This window comes from Mustela nivalis (assembly GCF_964662115.1).
Source record: "Mustela nivalis genome assembly, chromosome: 1".
In the NCBI taxonomy this organism is placed as follows: Eukaryota; Metazoa; Chordata; class Mammalia; order Carnivora; family Mustelidae; genus Mustela; species Mustela nivalis.
The window spans coordinates 75,930,998-75,947,923 of NC_139020.1; the positions used below are offsets into that span (position 1 = coordinate 75,930,998).

The 16,926-nt window shown below is 37.1% G+C and overlaps 1 protein-coding gene across 15 annotated transcripts in view; it reads left to right on the forward strand.

The window, feature by feature from the left end:
- Window positions 1–16,926, forward strand: part of MED12L (mediator complex subunit 12L) — a 322,213-nt gene that overhangs the window by 286,792 nt on the left and 18,495 nt on the right. For 8 of the 15 annotated variants that reach the window (XM_082708331.1, XM_082708339.1, XM_082708333.1 and 5 more), the window contains 2 exons: window positions 12,358–12,447; window positions 14,599–14,828. In XM_082708331.1, coding sequence (XP_082564457.1) covers window positions 12,358–12,447; window positions 14,599–14,828 — 320 coding nt within the window. Of the gene's footprint in view, window positions 1–6,533; window positions 6,585–12,357; window positions 12,448–14,598; window positions 14,829–16,926 lie in introns of all 15 variants that reach the window. The other 7 variants (XM_082708336.1, XM_082708342.1, XM_082708329.1 and 4 more) reach the window with 1 other exon arrangement.

The following is a 16,926-nucleotide window of genomic DNA, read 5'->3' on the forward strand; positions in this document are numbered from 1 at the left end:
CCTGCTCTAAGAAAAATGATAAAACTTTGAAATTAGCAAAAAATCCTAATGCTTTAAAAAAAAGAATATCCTTTATGTCTTGCTAACCTTTCTAGGCCTATCTCCGTTGTGTAATTTACGGCACTTTTGCATTCAGTCCACTTAGTGATTCGAAAGGCTGGAGGTGGGATGGTGAGTTACATGGTCTTGAAAATGGTTCTTGTTTTTACATGTATTACAAGAAGGACAGGAGAGAGGAAATAGGTCAACTGCATGCTTGTCTCTCCCTGACCTCTAGCCATTGCTCAAACTCCCTGGATGTCAGGTAAGATGAGCCTAAGTTGCTTCTTACAAGGATGAGGATTTGATTAAAATACTAAGAAATACTTATCTTGCTTAAATAAGTGGCACTTCTGAAGCCATTTAAAAACTTCAGTGGGATTTTAGCTGTTCTTCAGGATGAGCAAAAATAGTTGTTATCATTGTTTCAAATCTTGTCAAGATTTAAAAAAACTTGCTGTAAGTTGAGTAACCATCCCAGCAGAGTGAATGCACCTCCTTTTTTAAGGTAATTTAGACCTAAGTAAAAATTTACCTTCCACTCAGTTTTTTTTTTTTTCCCATATCTACCTTTTTATCACAAGGTGTGATTTGTCTTATCAACAGCCCACTTTCAGACTTTTACTCCAAAGCTCAGTTTTGAATTGCTCTAAGTGATTCCTAGCATGGGGGAAAACTCACTGCCCATTTATAGGTAAACATGCTTTTCCTCAAAAGCTTCCCTTCTGATACAAGTCATGACAAGCAATTTCCTCTAAAGCACATTTTTTTTTTTAAAAGGAATTGAATAGAAAAGCCTACATATAATCAAGGATGCTTGCATATTTGGAGAAGACAAGCTTATGACCTAAAATGTTACCTGCAGGAACCCATTACTTCTACATTTTTTCCTCAAAATAGTCAAAAGTATCTGACTATTCTACTATTCTTTTACACCAGGTAGAACTGTATTGCTTGTACTAATAAGAATTAACAAGTAGTTCATTTTTCTGATTTTTTTTTTTTTTTGCCAGCTCTGTTTCTTTTTTTCTTTTCTTCTCATTATTTTTGTCTTAACTTCCTTCCTTTCTTTTTTTGAGAAGTTGTGTATTCCTTCTTCGAGCAGTAAAAGTACAACTTCGTAACAGTGATGGTACAATAGTTACCTTCCCCTCCCCTCTGTATTTTTTTAACGGTTGGTTGAAACTTGCTTTATTGTCTCTGATGGACTTTCAGAAACAGATATATATATATTTTTTATCTCAACATTTTTCAAATGTTGGACACGTGAGGGAAAGCAGTATTCTTCTAAGGAAGTGAAATATACCCGTGGAGCAGTGAGATGATTGTATGGTCCCACCTAGAGTCAGTGAGGTCACATGTAGCATTTGCCAGAGGGCCTGCACCTAGAAGGTTTGGGGGAAATGTTAGTTCCTTTCCTCTCATGCACAAATGATAAATATACCTAGAATCTAGCTAAGTAAGGTATTGTGGCAGGAAAAAGTTCTCCTTGTGGTAATCCTTAAGCTGGAATAAAGGCAGCATCATATGGAATACCAGTGATAATGTTAAGTTGTTTTAAGATATGGTTCTGGATGCAGTTGTTTTTCTTTTTTTCTTTTTTTTTTTTTTTTAAAGATTTTATTTATTTATTTGACAGAGATCACAAGTAGGCAGAGAGGCAGGCAGAGAGAGAGAGGAGGAAGCAGGCTCCCCGCTGAGCAGAGAGCCCGATGCCGGACTCGATCCCAGGACCCTGGGATCATGACCTGAGCCGAAGGCAGCGGCCTAACACACTGAGCCACCCAGGCGCCCCTGCAGTTGTTTTTCTAATAAGTAATGACCTGTATCCTTTTTGATATGAAAAAATAGAGAAATGTTGATCCTAATTTTGTCCAGGACCATTTTTTCAGTTTACATGCCTACATATAATGTGATGATCTCTAGCTACATAAGAAGTTGTCATGTCTTTATTTCTTATGAAATAGAAGCCATTTTTATTCTTATCCTAGCAATTTTCTAATTCTAGGAATCCATTTTCTTAAATGTTATAGATGTGTTAGAGAATTTTCATTGATCTAAACCTTCAAAACTGAATTTTAGAATTTTAGCAGGTACTTATTTTAAAGACTGATGAGTTTCTCCAAGCCTTGGATGTGACTGCTCCCTAGGCCAGGAGCTCCCACCCCCTGGTAGCCCTCTTCTGATAAGGTCAGACACAGGATCTCATAGTCTGTATTATCTTTACATCTAATGAAGAGAGGGTAGGAATTTATGAAAGGCTTATCAAATGAATGCATGTTTTTGAGAAAATATTTCCAGGAGCCTTGGGCTTCCTAGTAGTCTCAATCCTTGGCAGTCTCATTTTTATCTTCAAACTTATCTCAGCTTTCCAGAGTGCTTCCAGAAACTTCTTCCAGTGATCTGTTATGGTTCTTTTGAAAACCTAGATGGGGAAGGGAAAACATAAATTTGTAGATTCTGGATATGGCTCAGACCAAACAAAAGAATCCCCTTAGCCTCTTCCCACCTTAATGGAAAGGAATCATCTAACCTTGGATGGTGCACAATGAAAACTACAATATAGTTATAAAATAACTCTCTGTCCACTACAGAAACTGAATATCTGCTTTAGTTGTAATTTTTCTGTTATGGATCATTCTTATATTTCCTAAAAAATGTATTAGGGTATTGGTGTAGTGTTTAGAAAACAGATTCTAAATAGCTTGGATAATTTTAAGTATTTTCAATCAAATTATTTAATGCAATGATTGTAACTGACTGGACTTTCTTACAGCTCTAATACCTAGTGGTATACATAAGGATGTTCTGGCAAGGAAACTTATTTTCATTGTTTTTAGTTACACTCTTTATCCAGGAAAGTAAAAATGATCATTCTCTGTTCTTTATTCAATGTCCCTTATGTAAAGGGGGTCTCACTGTAGTGAATGTCACCTTTCTGTGCCTCAAAGCCTCATCTATAAAATGGAGTTAATGCAATATTTACTTTAAAGAGTTCATGTGAAATCAATGTTAAAATATACCTAATAGCCCTTACAACAGTGGCTGGCTCATAGTAAGTGCTCAAAAAATGTTAGCTGTCATACTTGTTGTTAATGTTTTATTAGTATCATGAATGTATTATTTCATAGGAAGTCTCTGTCCCATAAAAATGATTTTTATTTTCATAAATATCTTAAGAATTGAAAGAGAGTAAGAACACTTCAAATGCTTCCCTCCTGTTGTTATATTAATTGTCACTAATAAGACTGGTGCTCATTGGCTGCCCGTAGAAGAGGCGAGTAAGAAGGAATGTTGTTTAGTTTTCCTAGTAGCCATTCTGGTTTCTTAAAGCAGTGAATTTTTACTGTCTAAATTCTATAATACAAACTTGAGAGGGGCTGATTCCAATTTCAGTGTTAAAAATATACTTGTGTTCTATTTTCTGCATATCATATGGAAATCACAAAAATATAGAATATTGGTAAAAATAATGCAAAATGCTGCTTAAATTGTTTTCCAGTCCTCTTTCTTACATCCAATATTTTTCTTGTGACAGAAGGAACTTACTTCATCACCTCCTCTTCCCCAACAACACCCCCGCCCATATCAGTTTTCTATGGAGGGGGCTTTTGGAGGGAATCTAAGTTGTGATCCATGAAAAGAACTTAATTGTTTGTTTTGTTTTATGGTAAAGCTTTATCCTAATTTCCCCCATTCAGTGCACCACAAAATCATTTTGCTGTTCCTTATAGTTATCAGTCCCAGCCAATTTATTTTAGTAGTCCAGAGAAAGACAAACTATGTTTAGCTTAAATTTGGCTGAAACAGATTTGGAAGAATGCAATTGGTTACAGGCTACAGATAATCATATGGATATTGATGACATTAAAGAGGAAGATTTCTGATAGAGGAGGGACATGATGTGTCCACTAATAGCTGGGGGTTACTTGTAAGAACATTAAGTTATTACCCACATGGCAGGTGCTATCATTGTTTATCTAAGTGAAGGAATAAGATAACTTAATAAAGAACAATGACTGAGTCAGATCCTCCCAGAGTAGTTAGCTCCCTGGCAAAAGTAAATCTGTAACGTCCTGAAAACATGCCTCTTGGATTGATGTTACCCATTTAAGTTGAGTGGCTACCCTTTGTCTTGAACTTTTGAACTCTTACCCTAGGAATAGAGCATCACCTTGGAATATCTGTTTCCTTTATTCTCTCCCTCTCTCACTCTCTAGAGGTGTATGTCAAACATACGGAGAAGAATAGAAAATATAACAACACTAATGGACTCACTATCTAGCTTCACTGAGGAATAATGTTCTGCCATTGGTCATTCAAAAAAAATAAAACATTATAGTATGTCTACTCTCATTTTCCTTCTTTCCTATAAAGAGGTATCACTATCAAGACTTTAGTGTTTTTCTTTCTTATGATTTTTTAAATACATTTACTATATATTTTTGCAACCATTAACATAAACATATAGTATTAATTTTGTACTTGAAACATAATATCATATGTATTGTTTTGTTTTGCAACTTTTTATTTTGATCAATTTTTAATTTTATCTACTTTGTTTTATTCATTTGTCTTGGATGCTAGTCCATTATGGATATTAGCATAATATTTATCCATTCTCCTGTTGATGATCATTTATATCCAGATTTTTTTTACTGTTAACAATGCAGCACTAAACACATTTAGTATGTTTCTTCTGGACATATGGAGGAAATTAGGTAGGGTATGTATTTGGAAGTCGAGATGCTGATTTTATTTCCAAAGTAGTGGTGATTTTCATCAGTTATAAATGAGTTTTTTCCTTTCTTCACATCCCCACTAATGCTTGATGTTGTCCGATCGTAATTTTCTCATTCAGAGCAGGTGAAACAGTAATAGGACATTTAATTTCTGTTTCCCAATTACCTGTGAATTTAGGCTTCTTTTATAACTTTATTAGCTATTCAAGGTTTCCCTTCTGTAATTTTCCTGATAGTGTAATTTCTGTGTATTTCACAATAATTTTATTCTTATTTGCTGAAGGTAGACAGAATAGCCTTTTGAAACACACCTTGAGTTTTGACAATTGCCTTTACCGTAGTCACTCAGATAGTATAATTTAAATACATCTCAGTGACAAAAATGAACTTTGGAGAAAATCCTGGAACTAGTAAGTATGTCCTGAACCCTATGATTTTGTTCCTTGAATAGAAACCGCTATGTCTAGGGAAGTGGGTGCTTTACTTAATAATATTTGGCATTTCTCTGCTATTTGAATGATGAAAAAAATGTTCATTTAATTTGCTGAAATTATAATTAGACACCTAAAGTCTGGAAAATAATGGACACAACTTGATTTTTTTTTTTTTAATTTTTTATTTGACAGAGATCACAAGTAGGCAGAGAGGCAGGCTGAGAGTGAGAGGGGGAAGCAGGCTCCCTGCCGAGCAGAGAGCCCAATGCGGGGTTCAATCCCAGGACCCTGAGATCATGACCTGAGCCGAAGGCAGAGGCTTAATCCACTGAACCACCCAGGCACCCCAACACAACTTGATTTTTAGGAGAGAGGAGAGAAGGCGCAGGTGTTGAGAGTGGACAACTAATAGAAGTAATATTAGTAATATTATTTAATAACTAATAGAAAGATAGTTTTCAGATCCGAATACAAATGTACAGATGCAGTGAATTATATATCTACACCTAATATAGTGAGAAGAGATATTTGCTCGGGAAAGTCTTCCTATAATTTTTAGTCCTTGGTATAATAAAATACTTTTTCTATTAGGATTGATAGTCCTTTGCCTTATCTTTAAACTCAGTGGGAAGAAATTTTTTAACATCTCAGAAAAAATATCACTTGGGTTCCATTTATAAAAATGATCAAACAAGTGAATTACTTACCTGAGAAAGAGAATTTTTCCACAGGCATGTAGTTACTTTTTTCTAAATCAGAGTTTCTGTTAATGTGTAAACTTTGGTGGCCCTGGAATGATTTGTTGTCTGTTTTAGTTAATTGTGCGGTTAACCTAATGCCCAGTTTTCATTTGCACTTAGGATGGAGCTATCTAATTCTATATCTTTCACAGTATATGACCCACTGACTTGTTCACTTAATGTCTTGTGTGTTTAATGTGACCCACATGTCCCGAGTTGTCCCACTGGCTGTAGGCTGTGAAGGACTCTGACATCCTGTTGCTCCCAGTGGAGTCCCAACATCCCTTAGTTACAGCAATCGTCTGTCTGATAGTCCTCCTACTTCATCTGTGTCACTAGTTAACTTCTGGGTTCTGCTCTGCCCTTTTATGAATATTACCATATGTGTCCAGTCTATAGTGATGTCATTGGTGTATGAATTAATAAAGCCTTTGTTAGGGCATGGGTTTTTAAGTCTTGACTCGTGAAACATTGTTTTAAAATGAACTATTTCATATGTATTGTGGCTGCCCACATCACTAGGCTAAAAAAATCTTATCTGTATTGTCTGCCGTTTTCTTGCTGTCCCCTTTCTGTAGGACTTCTGTAACTCTGCTGTCTCCCTACTGGAAGACTTTGACAACATAATGGTAACACCCCTGCTGTCATTCCTTTTTCTGTCCTTTTTTTTTTTTTTTTTTAAGTAAACTTTTATAGCATTACTCTTTGAGCATCAGAGTGAGAAGCGGGGTATTCTTCCATAGCTGGTAAAATTTAGAGTCCTCATTTCACTGTTACTCACCTGATTTATGTTTGAGACTGTAACACAGAATCATGAATGCATCGACCATGTTCGATTTAATGGGATTTATTTCTGACAGTTTTTCCCTTTGATTGCCTCATGATTTTCATCATTTATGTGTACGGTATAGAAACCAATGGATGTTCATGGCCTGGGCTTGGGAACGTAGAGCAGTTTGTGCACCTTCCTCTCAGTTCCAATTTTGAACCCATCTATTCCTGAACTCTTGCTTCCGTTTGTGGTAATTCACATCATTAGCAGAGGAACGCATGGCATGCTGATTCATAGGCCAGTGCAAGATAACGCAAACCGCGTGGTTATGAAACACACCCTTCTCATCACATCCCACTCACTGGCTATTCTGAAATTCTCCACAGAACGCATCATCTCTATTTTCTTTCTGGGACGGAGAGGATGTTTTTTTTTGAGCATAGGTCTTGTGCATGCATGCCCTAAGACTTTACCTCTTCCGCTTTGCCTGGGCTAGCTAAGAATGCATGTTTTGCACTAAATTACTTATAGGTTTCTGTATCAGGTAGCCAACCCACAACATAAACCCAAGAAGCATTAGAATAAAAAAGAGCACACATCTCAGATGTGAATGTAAGTCGACTTGTTTCACTGCCAATTTTAATGGTAACATTTTCTGTACATTGGTGAAAATGTCCATAACTGCATATTCAAGCTTTGAAAATTTTAGGTTATTAAATACTTGTTATGTGGGCAATTTCTTTAGTAATTATTCAGCAAGGAAAAGTTTTGGAGACTTCTGAAAAGAATCAATTTTTCTAGACACTTTGTGGTGTATAGAGAGTGGGTGACATTTTTATTTAAAAACTTGAAGTAAACTTGCTCAGATTAAAAAGTATTTTGCAGATAGTTTATGTTTGCTGTTGGGCATTTTGCTCAGATAATAATGCAACTTGGATAAAAGAGAATTTGCATCAATCAATGATTTTACTTTTTTAAAAAAACGCATGTTTATCAAGTATTTAAAGTCAAGGTTCTGTGCTTTCTATATTCATTCAGATTAATGGAAGTGCATGTCTATATCTTTGCTATCCTTGTCACCATTCTTAATTTCCTTTAATTTTCTCTAGTATTAAGAATGTAGTAAATGTAAATGCTCAACCTATTCATCTATTCATCACTTACAGGCATATTAAGAGTGTATTTTAAAAGTTCATTATTGTGTGAGGTGTTTATTTCAGAATGAATCAGTCTGTTCCAGCCATTAATGTTACTGTTAATTGATTCTCAACCAAGTTATATTTTATATAAGAGCATTATAAAAAAATCAAGCATAACTGGTCAGCTGGACCTCCTGAATTTATAGAATTTTCTCTGTGTCTATTGTCTGCAATCAAAATACACCAGTATGGTGTAATGACCATAATTTCTGGTTCACACCATGTGTTATTTTAGCCTTAGGCACCATTACTCAGTATCTTCCGAACCAGTAGTCGCAAATAAAACCCTTTTTGCTAGGTGACTCATAAAACATTACCCACTGATTTTCAATGGGGACTTTGTATTATTCCTAAATCAGCATTATTAGAAAGAAAGTCGCAAAATCTGGCTGTGGATTTTTTCTCTACTTGAGACACTTACACACCGTTGAAAAGTTACTAAATAGGGATTTCAAAAATCCATTGTTAGTGGACTGAGTGGATAAAAAATCCCTGATCCTGAAATTCTGATTGTCGTGCTTTCTGCCAGCTAATTGGAGGCGTAATCGATTCTCTTTTAGAAAGAGGTCATCCCATTTTTTTTAGTTGACTGAGGGAGAGTAATCACTAAATGAAGAGAACAAGACCAGAAGAATGAAAATTATGTTTCAGGATGATTTATGAAGAATTTTTAACTTACTGGATGCATTTATTTCAAATAATGCAAAAGGCCTTTGAGTCACCATCTCTTTGAGTTCAGATACTTCCCTTGTCTGATTATAGATAAAGCCGTAAGAGAGAATTGTTCATATAAAGGCCAGGAAGATGGGTCAGTATTGAATAGCTCAGCTTCTTAAGGCTTTAGAAGGTGGAAGTTTAAAAAAAAAAAATAGTGGATTTATGTTTCTTATATAGAAGCAAGCCCAAAGCAAAGTGCATAGACACAAACTTAGAGAGACCACATGTAGGAATTCACTTCAGGTAACAATGTAGAGATGTCTATATAGTTGCCAGAACTTCCCAGTTAGCTGTGGCTTATTCCTTTAGCACATGTGGAGTCAGGTATCTGAGCCATGGGACCTTGAGCAGGGTCACAGCCATGTGTTATTTTTTCTTCTAGTGATGTGCTCAAATTCAGATGTCAGCTGGCTAGACACAAGTATTTGGTCAAAAACTGGCCTCCCTCCCACCTTGTTGTTTGGCTCGCATAAGAATGCGAATTTCTTTCTTTCTTTTTTTTTTTTTTTTTAAAGATTTTATTTATTTGAAAGGGAGAGAAACAGGGACAGAGCATGAGTACAGGGAAGGAGGCAGAGGGAGAAGTAGATCCCCCCTCCCCCCAACAGTGAGCCTGATGTGGGGCTCTATCCCAGGACCTTGAGATCAAGACCTGAGCCAAAGGTAGAGGTTTAACTGACTGAACCACCCGGGTGCCCCTAAAAATTTGAACTTAACATTACCTTTGGTTGTTTCAGTTAAATGGAATATATCAAGAGGGGGGAAATTGAGCTACTCTGCAGATATTAATGCACAAATAAGTAATCATTAGAATGTTAGATGCTAAAAATTAAAATTGAATTTTTAAAAAGATAGTGCTAAAAAATATGGAGCTATTCGGAAGCACTTGGTAAACTAATTTATGGTGAAGTATGAATCCAAATTTACTTCTGGAATTCTTGGTTAACAGATAAAACTAAATTAAATCTTAGATTTTTCTCAGTATTTATTGAGCACTTAGTATGTGCGAGACACCATGCTAGAAACTGTTTAAAAATAAAGCTTAGAATGTTTTCAGAAAATAACAAATAAGTGGATATGTGTAACTAAGGTGACCATATGTCCTGATTTGCCAGGCTTGGTCCCACTTTGTACCTCTTGTCCTGTCCTATCACAGTTGGATGATACATTATGTAGTCTCTTCTTGGTTTAATGAAGCAAAACCACCCCCACTAATGTTAAGAAACTTACTAAAACTGAGTCTTTAGTATCCTTGCTTATTCCCACACTTTGGTCCTTGTTTGGCATTGGTAAACTATTTCAAGTCACTAAAGAACTTCTTATTTGCTCTGTATTCAACAAATTCAACTGATTGTACAATTATGATATAATGTGTTTCTAGCATTATTCTGGGGAAAACCAAAAGTAGGGCATTTCAGTTCTGTGGGAGAGAAGGGGTATCTTTCTCAAGGAAACATGATGATAAAGCCATGCACAGAATACATGGGGACGTCGGCCAGCTTGGAATGTCTGATTTTCCCAGGAAGGATATTGCAAATCTGAATTATTACCTATTATATAAGTCAGGAAAAATTGGTGGTAGGAAAAAGCATAGTATGTTCATAAATAGTTTACCTTGAGAAGAAAATGACAGAGAATACATGAATTTTACAGTGTAAAAACCATATGTGAGATTTCTTATCCCTTTCTGTTTCTTTGAAAGTTATTCTTTTAACTTACACATTAATTGGTGATTTTTTAAAAATGTAGAATAGTTTTAAAGTTCTATTTCTTGTGTCCATGATCTCAACTGTTACTTGCCAATGAGAATTCTAGTTTACTCCACATGTAAGTCATAGTTCTTTTTGTAGCGTCTTCAATAAGTAGAGGAGGAGTAAGCAGTGTGAAAAGGTCTGTCTTTATGTATCTGCATGTAACTGTCACATACAGATCACATCTTGTTTCCCTCTAAGACAAAACAGGGTGTGGGAATTGTAAGCTACTATGGATCTCGAGATTTCAACTCACACATAAATAATTCTTTTTTCTTCCTTTCTGTAAAAAGGATAATGTGCAAATATTTGTCCCCATAAAAAAGCAAAATAGTGTGTTTCAGAGACCTTATAGGGCAGTGTTAGGGAGCATGGATTTGAGGAGCGGCATTTAACAATGTGGTTGATGCAGTATTTGGAAGACCAAAAGCCTTTCAGATATTCTGGGGGGAAAAGTTGGCAGGTCCCTGATGGCCATGCTGCTGTGGAATGAGTTGGGACTATTTCCCTTAGACCCAAGTAAATATAGACATAATTGCACTTGGATTAATCAGCTAAAAGCTGAGGGTATCTTTATGGTCCCTTATTCTTGAAATTTAGGTACTTGTTGAAGCTATTCTATGCACTCTCAGAAACTTTTGTTTGGCCCATGGATGGGTGGATAGTCACCTTAAGAAATGCTCCCAAGTAATTTTTATGAGGACCAGAGAATTTTACTATAGAATGTATACTTTTGGTTTCAATATTTTAGTAACAAATCTTAATAAGATTCTCTTTTTTATTAGAGTGAGTTGTAGAGGCTCCATGTCACTAAAGGGTAAGCACCTAGTGAAGATTTAAATATTTTCATTTTTAATATCACATATGGAGACATCTTGTCATAATGGTGAGAGCCCTGGTTGAGTTCAGATAATGGCTCTGCCAGGTCAAGCTTGGTGAGCTTGGTAAACTGCTTAAGCTCATTGAACCTGGCTTTTTCTCTGAAGAAAATGAGTGAGGATGATCCTCTCTTTTTGCAGAGCTCTTGTGAGAAAATGGAAGTAAGACCAAGAAGTGCAGTCTCTGGGACGTTAGAATAGATGGTTAATAAGTGCTGGTGTTTGCCCTCTAAAATTAAATGTTCAGTTTTCTCTCTGTTAGAAGAGTCTACACAACTTTCCAAACACATTAAATGGTGTTACAGAAGTATAGTTTAACACTTTTGGAAAATGAGGTTATCTGTTCTATAAAAGAATAGTAAAATGTTTTGGAGTAAACCCTGTTCTTTATAATTAGTAAGTCCTGTAAAAACCTAGGGATGGTTGGAAGCTAGACCTCTTTTTGGGATGATTATTGCAAGCTCCCATGAAATAGCTTCTGACACCATAAAAACACATACAGCTGCTCTTATAAATATATTTCTTTTTCAAAGGACAACACGTGTATTAAGACTGGTAAGCAGAATTTCGTTGGTTTCATATTGTAGCTCGTTAGAATTATATTTGCTATTGATGTATTATAAATTTTTATTCTAAATAATGATTAGTTGTAGGAGATACCAAATTCATCTCTTGACTACATGGTTAAATAGATAATTTTTAGATCACTTGAAGAAACTTCATTAAAAAGTCATGAAATTTGTATGTGTCTCATGCCTTTCAGTCTAGAGGGGCATTTATATCCTGGGCTATACAGGAAAGCTGTCTCAGAGCTTTTCTGATAGGTGGACCATCAATTATTTTGGCTTTTATTTATGTCTGTGTTACTGTTGGAAAGATCTACAGCCTTTGAAATAAGTAAATTTTATAGTCTTTACACACCTAAAAAATTGATGAGAAGTTATATTTAATGCAGTATGGAAATCTCTAAGTTGTATAATCATCTAATAAGATTTGGTGTCCTGTGTTATCAGGGTTATTAGCCAGGAGTGCAAATGATGTGCTTGCTGTTATGATCAAGAGTCCACCTCGGCTTTGTTTTCCAGGGCCCACCAGGGGACCAGGCTGCTCTCTTTGCTGCACAGGCTCGGCCCTCCCCTCAGCTGTCCCAGTACCCAGGGCTGCAGCAAGCACAGGTATCTGCATTTGCTTTGTAGATGCTGTTGGGATTTTTAATATTTTTTGAAATGGGAAACCAAATAAATGGGCGTGTAGAAAGTAGTACCTCTGCTTATAATTGACCTCTCAAAAAAGGCATTCCCAGTGATCAACAAGTCACGACTGACTGATTTAAAGAACATAAAACATTTCAGAACGTTCTGGAGTTAAAATTATAAATACCTTTGTACTAATGATGATGGTAGATGTTGAAATGCTTCACAGTCCCAGAATACTTATTTTATGTTATAATGAATAATGATGTAATTCGTGATGGAATTTATTGTATTAAAAGATAAGGTTGCAGAGAGATCATGGTAGACTAAGAACGTAATTGGCCTTAGAATCAGCCCCTCGCAATTACTGGCACCTTACTAGCTGTGTAACATTGTGCACGTTATTCTGTGTCTTGGTTTCCTTTTTTGTAAAATAGGAGCGTGTGAGGATTTAAGACAACTTGTGGAAACAGCGTGGCGCCAGGTCCATGGTAGCCGCCCAACAAATGATGGACTTGCCTCAGTATAACTCAACTCTGAGAGCCTATTTTTTCCCAATAATTTTGTGGCTTTTGCATCTCTATACTTTACTCTGTCCGTCTCATAATTAGGAGCCGGGGGATGGTGATGAGACTGCTGGTGGGGCTAGCAGTTCACACTGTGCCCACCGCTAAAAGGCAGTTTGAGATCCACTCTCACAGGCACTGAGCCCCACAGCTGGATCCATGCCAGCTGCTGGCTGGAAGGTGATTATGCATTCCTCTGCCTTCCAAGTCAGAGCCATTAGACCACCTCAGCGTGTGGTTCTTTGAGGACTAAAGAGCAGGTCTCTTCCATTTCAATCAGCATTCCATTCTATAACTTGCAGATAGCCACCCAGCAGAACATCAGGTTTTTCATTGATATTTGGCCTTGAGATTTAGGGGAACAGATTATTAATATTGAATAGAAAAATTAATATTCAGAGTATAGGTAGAGTGCTGAAAGGGGCTGTAGTCCAACCAGGAATAGAGGATATTGAAAAGTCTCCAGTTACACCCTTACTGTGAGGTTAAGGTATCGTATTTTTGGTTTTGCTAACTGGTTAGTTACTACAGGCAAATTCATCAGATCCAAGGTGGAGGTGCAGTTATCAGGAAAGTGTACTCCATCATTGTATTTACATTGGACATAGATAGCTTTTCTTTCTAATTTTGGAAATGAAATTAATGGTGCTTGGGATCTGTTGAACAGCTGTGTCATCTGTGCACTTAAGGTATGGATGCTTGCCTGATTATTTCTATACAGAAACATGTCTTTCCTTCCCTCACAATAAGCAACCAATTCTAAAACTGATCTCTTAACCAAATGAGGACTCATGTTTTGTTTGTTTTGTTTTTTATTTTACATACAATGTATTATTAGTCCCAGGGGTAAAGGTCTGTGAATCGCCAGGTTTACATACTTCATAGCACTCACCATAGCACATACCTCCCCCAATATCCATAACCCAACCACCCTCTCCCTATCCCCGATCTCCCTGGAAACCCTCAGTTTGTTTTGTGAGATTAAGGATCTCTTATGGTTTGTCTCCCTCCCGAGCCCATCTTGTTTCAATTTTTTCCTTCCCTACCCCCCAAATTTATGCTGAGCGAAATAAGTCAGTCAGAGAAAGACAATTATCATATGATCTCCCTGATATGAGGAATTTGTTTTATTTTAAGATTTATTTATTTATCAGAGAGAGAGTTGAATGGGAGGGACAGAAGGAGAAGGAGAGAGAAACCCAAGCAGACCCTATGATGAGTGGGGAGCCTAATGCAGGGCTCAGTCTCAGCAACCCTGAGATCATGACATGAGCTGAAACCAAGAGTCAGACACTCAACTGACTGTGCCATCCAGGCGCCCCTTGTTCTTGTTTTTTTTTTTTTTTAATTGAAATTTCTGATGAATCATGATCCAGCCAGTTCATTCTGTAGCTTTTTCACTAGCCTCTTACCTCCAGAGTTGTCCTCCTCATATGTTGAGTTATAAGAACCTTTGAGAACAGTGACTTTCAGGGCACTCCTTCCAGGTTTGTTATTGCCCCACAGAGCCTAGTGATAGCAAAGTCGGTGGTAAATTGAACAAGTGACTTCATGTGCCCCCCTGCAGACCATGCCCCAGGGCTATACAATGTACGGAACGCAGATGCCTTTGCCGCAGACCCCACAGCAGCAGGCTGGCGGCGTGCTCCTGTCTCCCAACTACAACTCCAGAACCTATCCGGCTGCACATTCCAACCCGGCGCTGATGGAACGACTCCGACAGATGCAGCAGCAGCCCAGTGGCTATGTTCAGCAGCAGGCGTCGCCATACCTACAGCCCTTGCCTGGCTCTCAGAGGTGGTACATGTGGAATAACGATTGCAATAGTAGACACGTGAATTCTTGTCTTTGTTATATATTGTTTAGAGCATGGTGCTTTACAATAGTTTTTATGACCTTGCATATTTGCATATAATTTGCATTCTGTCATTTCAGTTTTAGTAGCATCCTGATAGAGGATTAAAATAAGCAGTGCCTCATCTTGTTTATTTCACTCAAGGCCCCTGTAAACTCACATCTGCCACAGTATGAGTGTAATATTTTAGATGATGCCAGTATGTTAGCTGCATTGTTTCCCACTCTTTCAAAAAGATTTTTGGCTAAAAATATCTTAAGGTGAAAAAATTGCTGATTATTGTTAGAATATTTTGATTAGAGCCATAAAGCCTATGATTGGTTAATACTCATTGTGCATGGTGCCCGTAAGAGTTTTGTTGTATTTTAGTTTCTACCTTTCTGGCTTCCTCAGTTTGGCAAAAGAGGATCACAAAAGATTCTTTCTCAGTTCTTGCTGTAATTGAATCCCATAGGCATACTGCATGGTGGCCACCAGCTACATGTGGCTATTTAAATTAAGACTAATTAAAGTTCAAATAAAAATTTAGTTTCTCAGTCACACTGGTCACGCTTTAAGTGTTCGATAACCACATGCAGCCAAGCAGAGCCAACTTTGAAGATGCCGTACCCATGCCGTCACGCAATGTACTATGTTTAGAAAGATCCTGTGCTTAGTGGTCTACTGTCACTGTCTGGAAAATCCAACCAGTTTTTGATCAAGTAGCCTTATGTTTTTGTTTCACACTGAGACCCAGAAATTATGTCACTGCTCCCGGAGTCCAGTAGCTATCTTACTGGAGAGCACAGCTGTAGAACATTTTAGGCATCATGGAAACTTCTGTTGGATAGCATTGGTCTAGAAGAATTAAGTTTCATGCAAAATTTTACATTATATTAGACAGCAGCTTAGCTTCCATGTGTTCCGTCTATAACATCAACACCAAGTTGTTATAGCTTGGAAAGTTTGGCACGGTTGGTGGTAGCACATTTGGGAAAATAAATAAGATTGGAAAACATGCATTGTATTTATTATTATTCTAATAAGTGGCAGCTTAGCATATTGCCTGTGAAGTTGAACTTCAGAGCTCAACAGCTGTGGATTTCAGTCCCACCCGTGCCCTTTACTTACTGTCCGAATAACTTTGGGAAGTTACTTCTCTAGCTCTCTGTTGTCTCATTTTAAAAATAGGGATAACAAAATGCCTATCAAAACCAAACTGAGGTATCACTTCTCATCAGTCAGAATGACTAATTTCAAAAAAAGACCAGAAATAGGAGGTGTTGGCAAGGATGTGGAGATAAAGGGAGCACTTGGGGCCTGATGGTGGTGATGTGGTTGGGCACAGCTGCTCTGGAAAACAGTATGGAGGTTCCTCACAATAAATAGAACTGCCGTATTATCCATGAATTCCGCAGCTGGGTATTTACCCAAAGAGTGCAACAATACTAATTTCAAGGGATACATGACCCCTGTGTTTATTGCAGCATCATTTACATTAGCCACGCTATAGAGGCAGCCCAGGTGTCCGTCAAAAGATGAATGGATAAAGAAGATGTCATGTAGATAAAGAACAGACTATTACTCAGCTATAAAAAGAATGAGTTCTTGCCATTTGTGACAACAGAGACCTACAAAGTATAATGCTAACTAAAATAAGTCAGAGAGAGACAGATACCATGCGATTTCAATGAAAAGTGGTATTTAAGAAACAAAACAATGAATAAACAAACAAATAGAAACAGACCAATACATACAGAGAACAAACTGGTGGTTGCCAGAAGGAAAAGGGCAGAGAGACGGGCAAAATAAGTGAGGGGAATTACAAGGGACAGATTTCTAGTTATGAATAAATTATGGGGATGAAAACTAAAGCATAGGGAGTATAGTCAATACCGTTGTACTTTGTATGGTGACAAGTGGCAACTACACTTACCAGGGTGAGCGTTTCATAATGTATAGAATTGTTGAATCTCACCCATTCACTCTTTAACTGCATGTCGGGCAATTTGAATGCAAAATTTCTTATATGTATTTGGAAGAAAAAAACCGAGCTCTTTC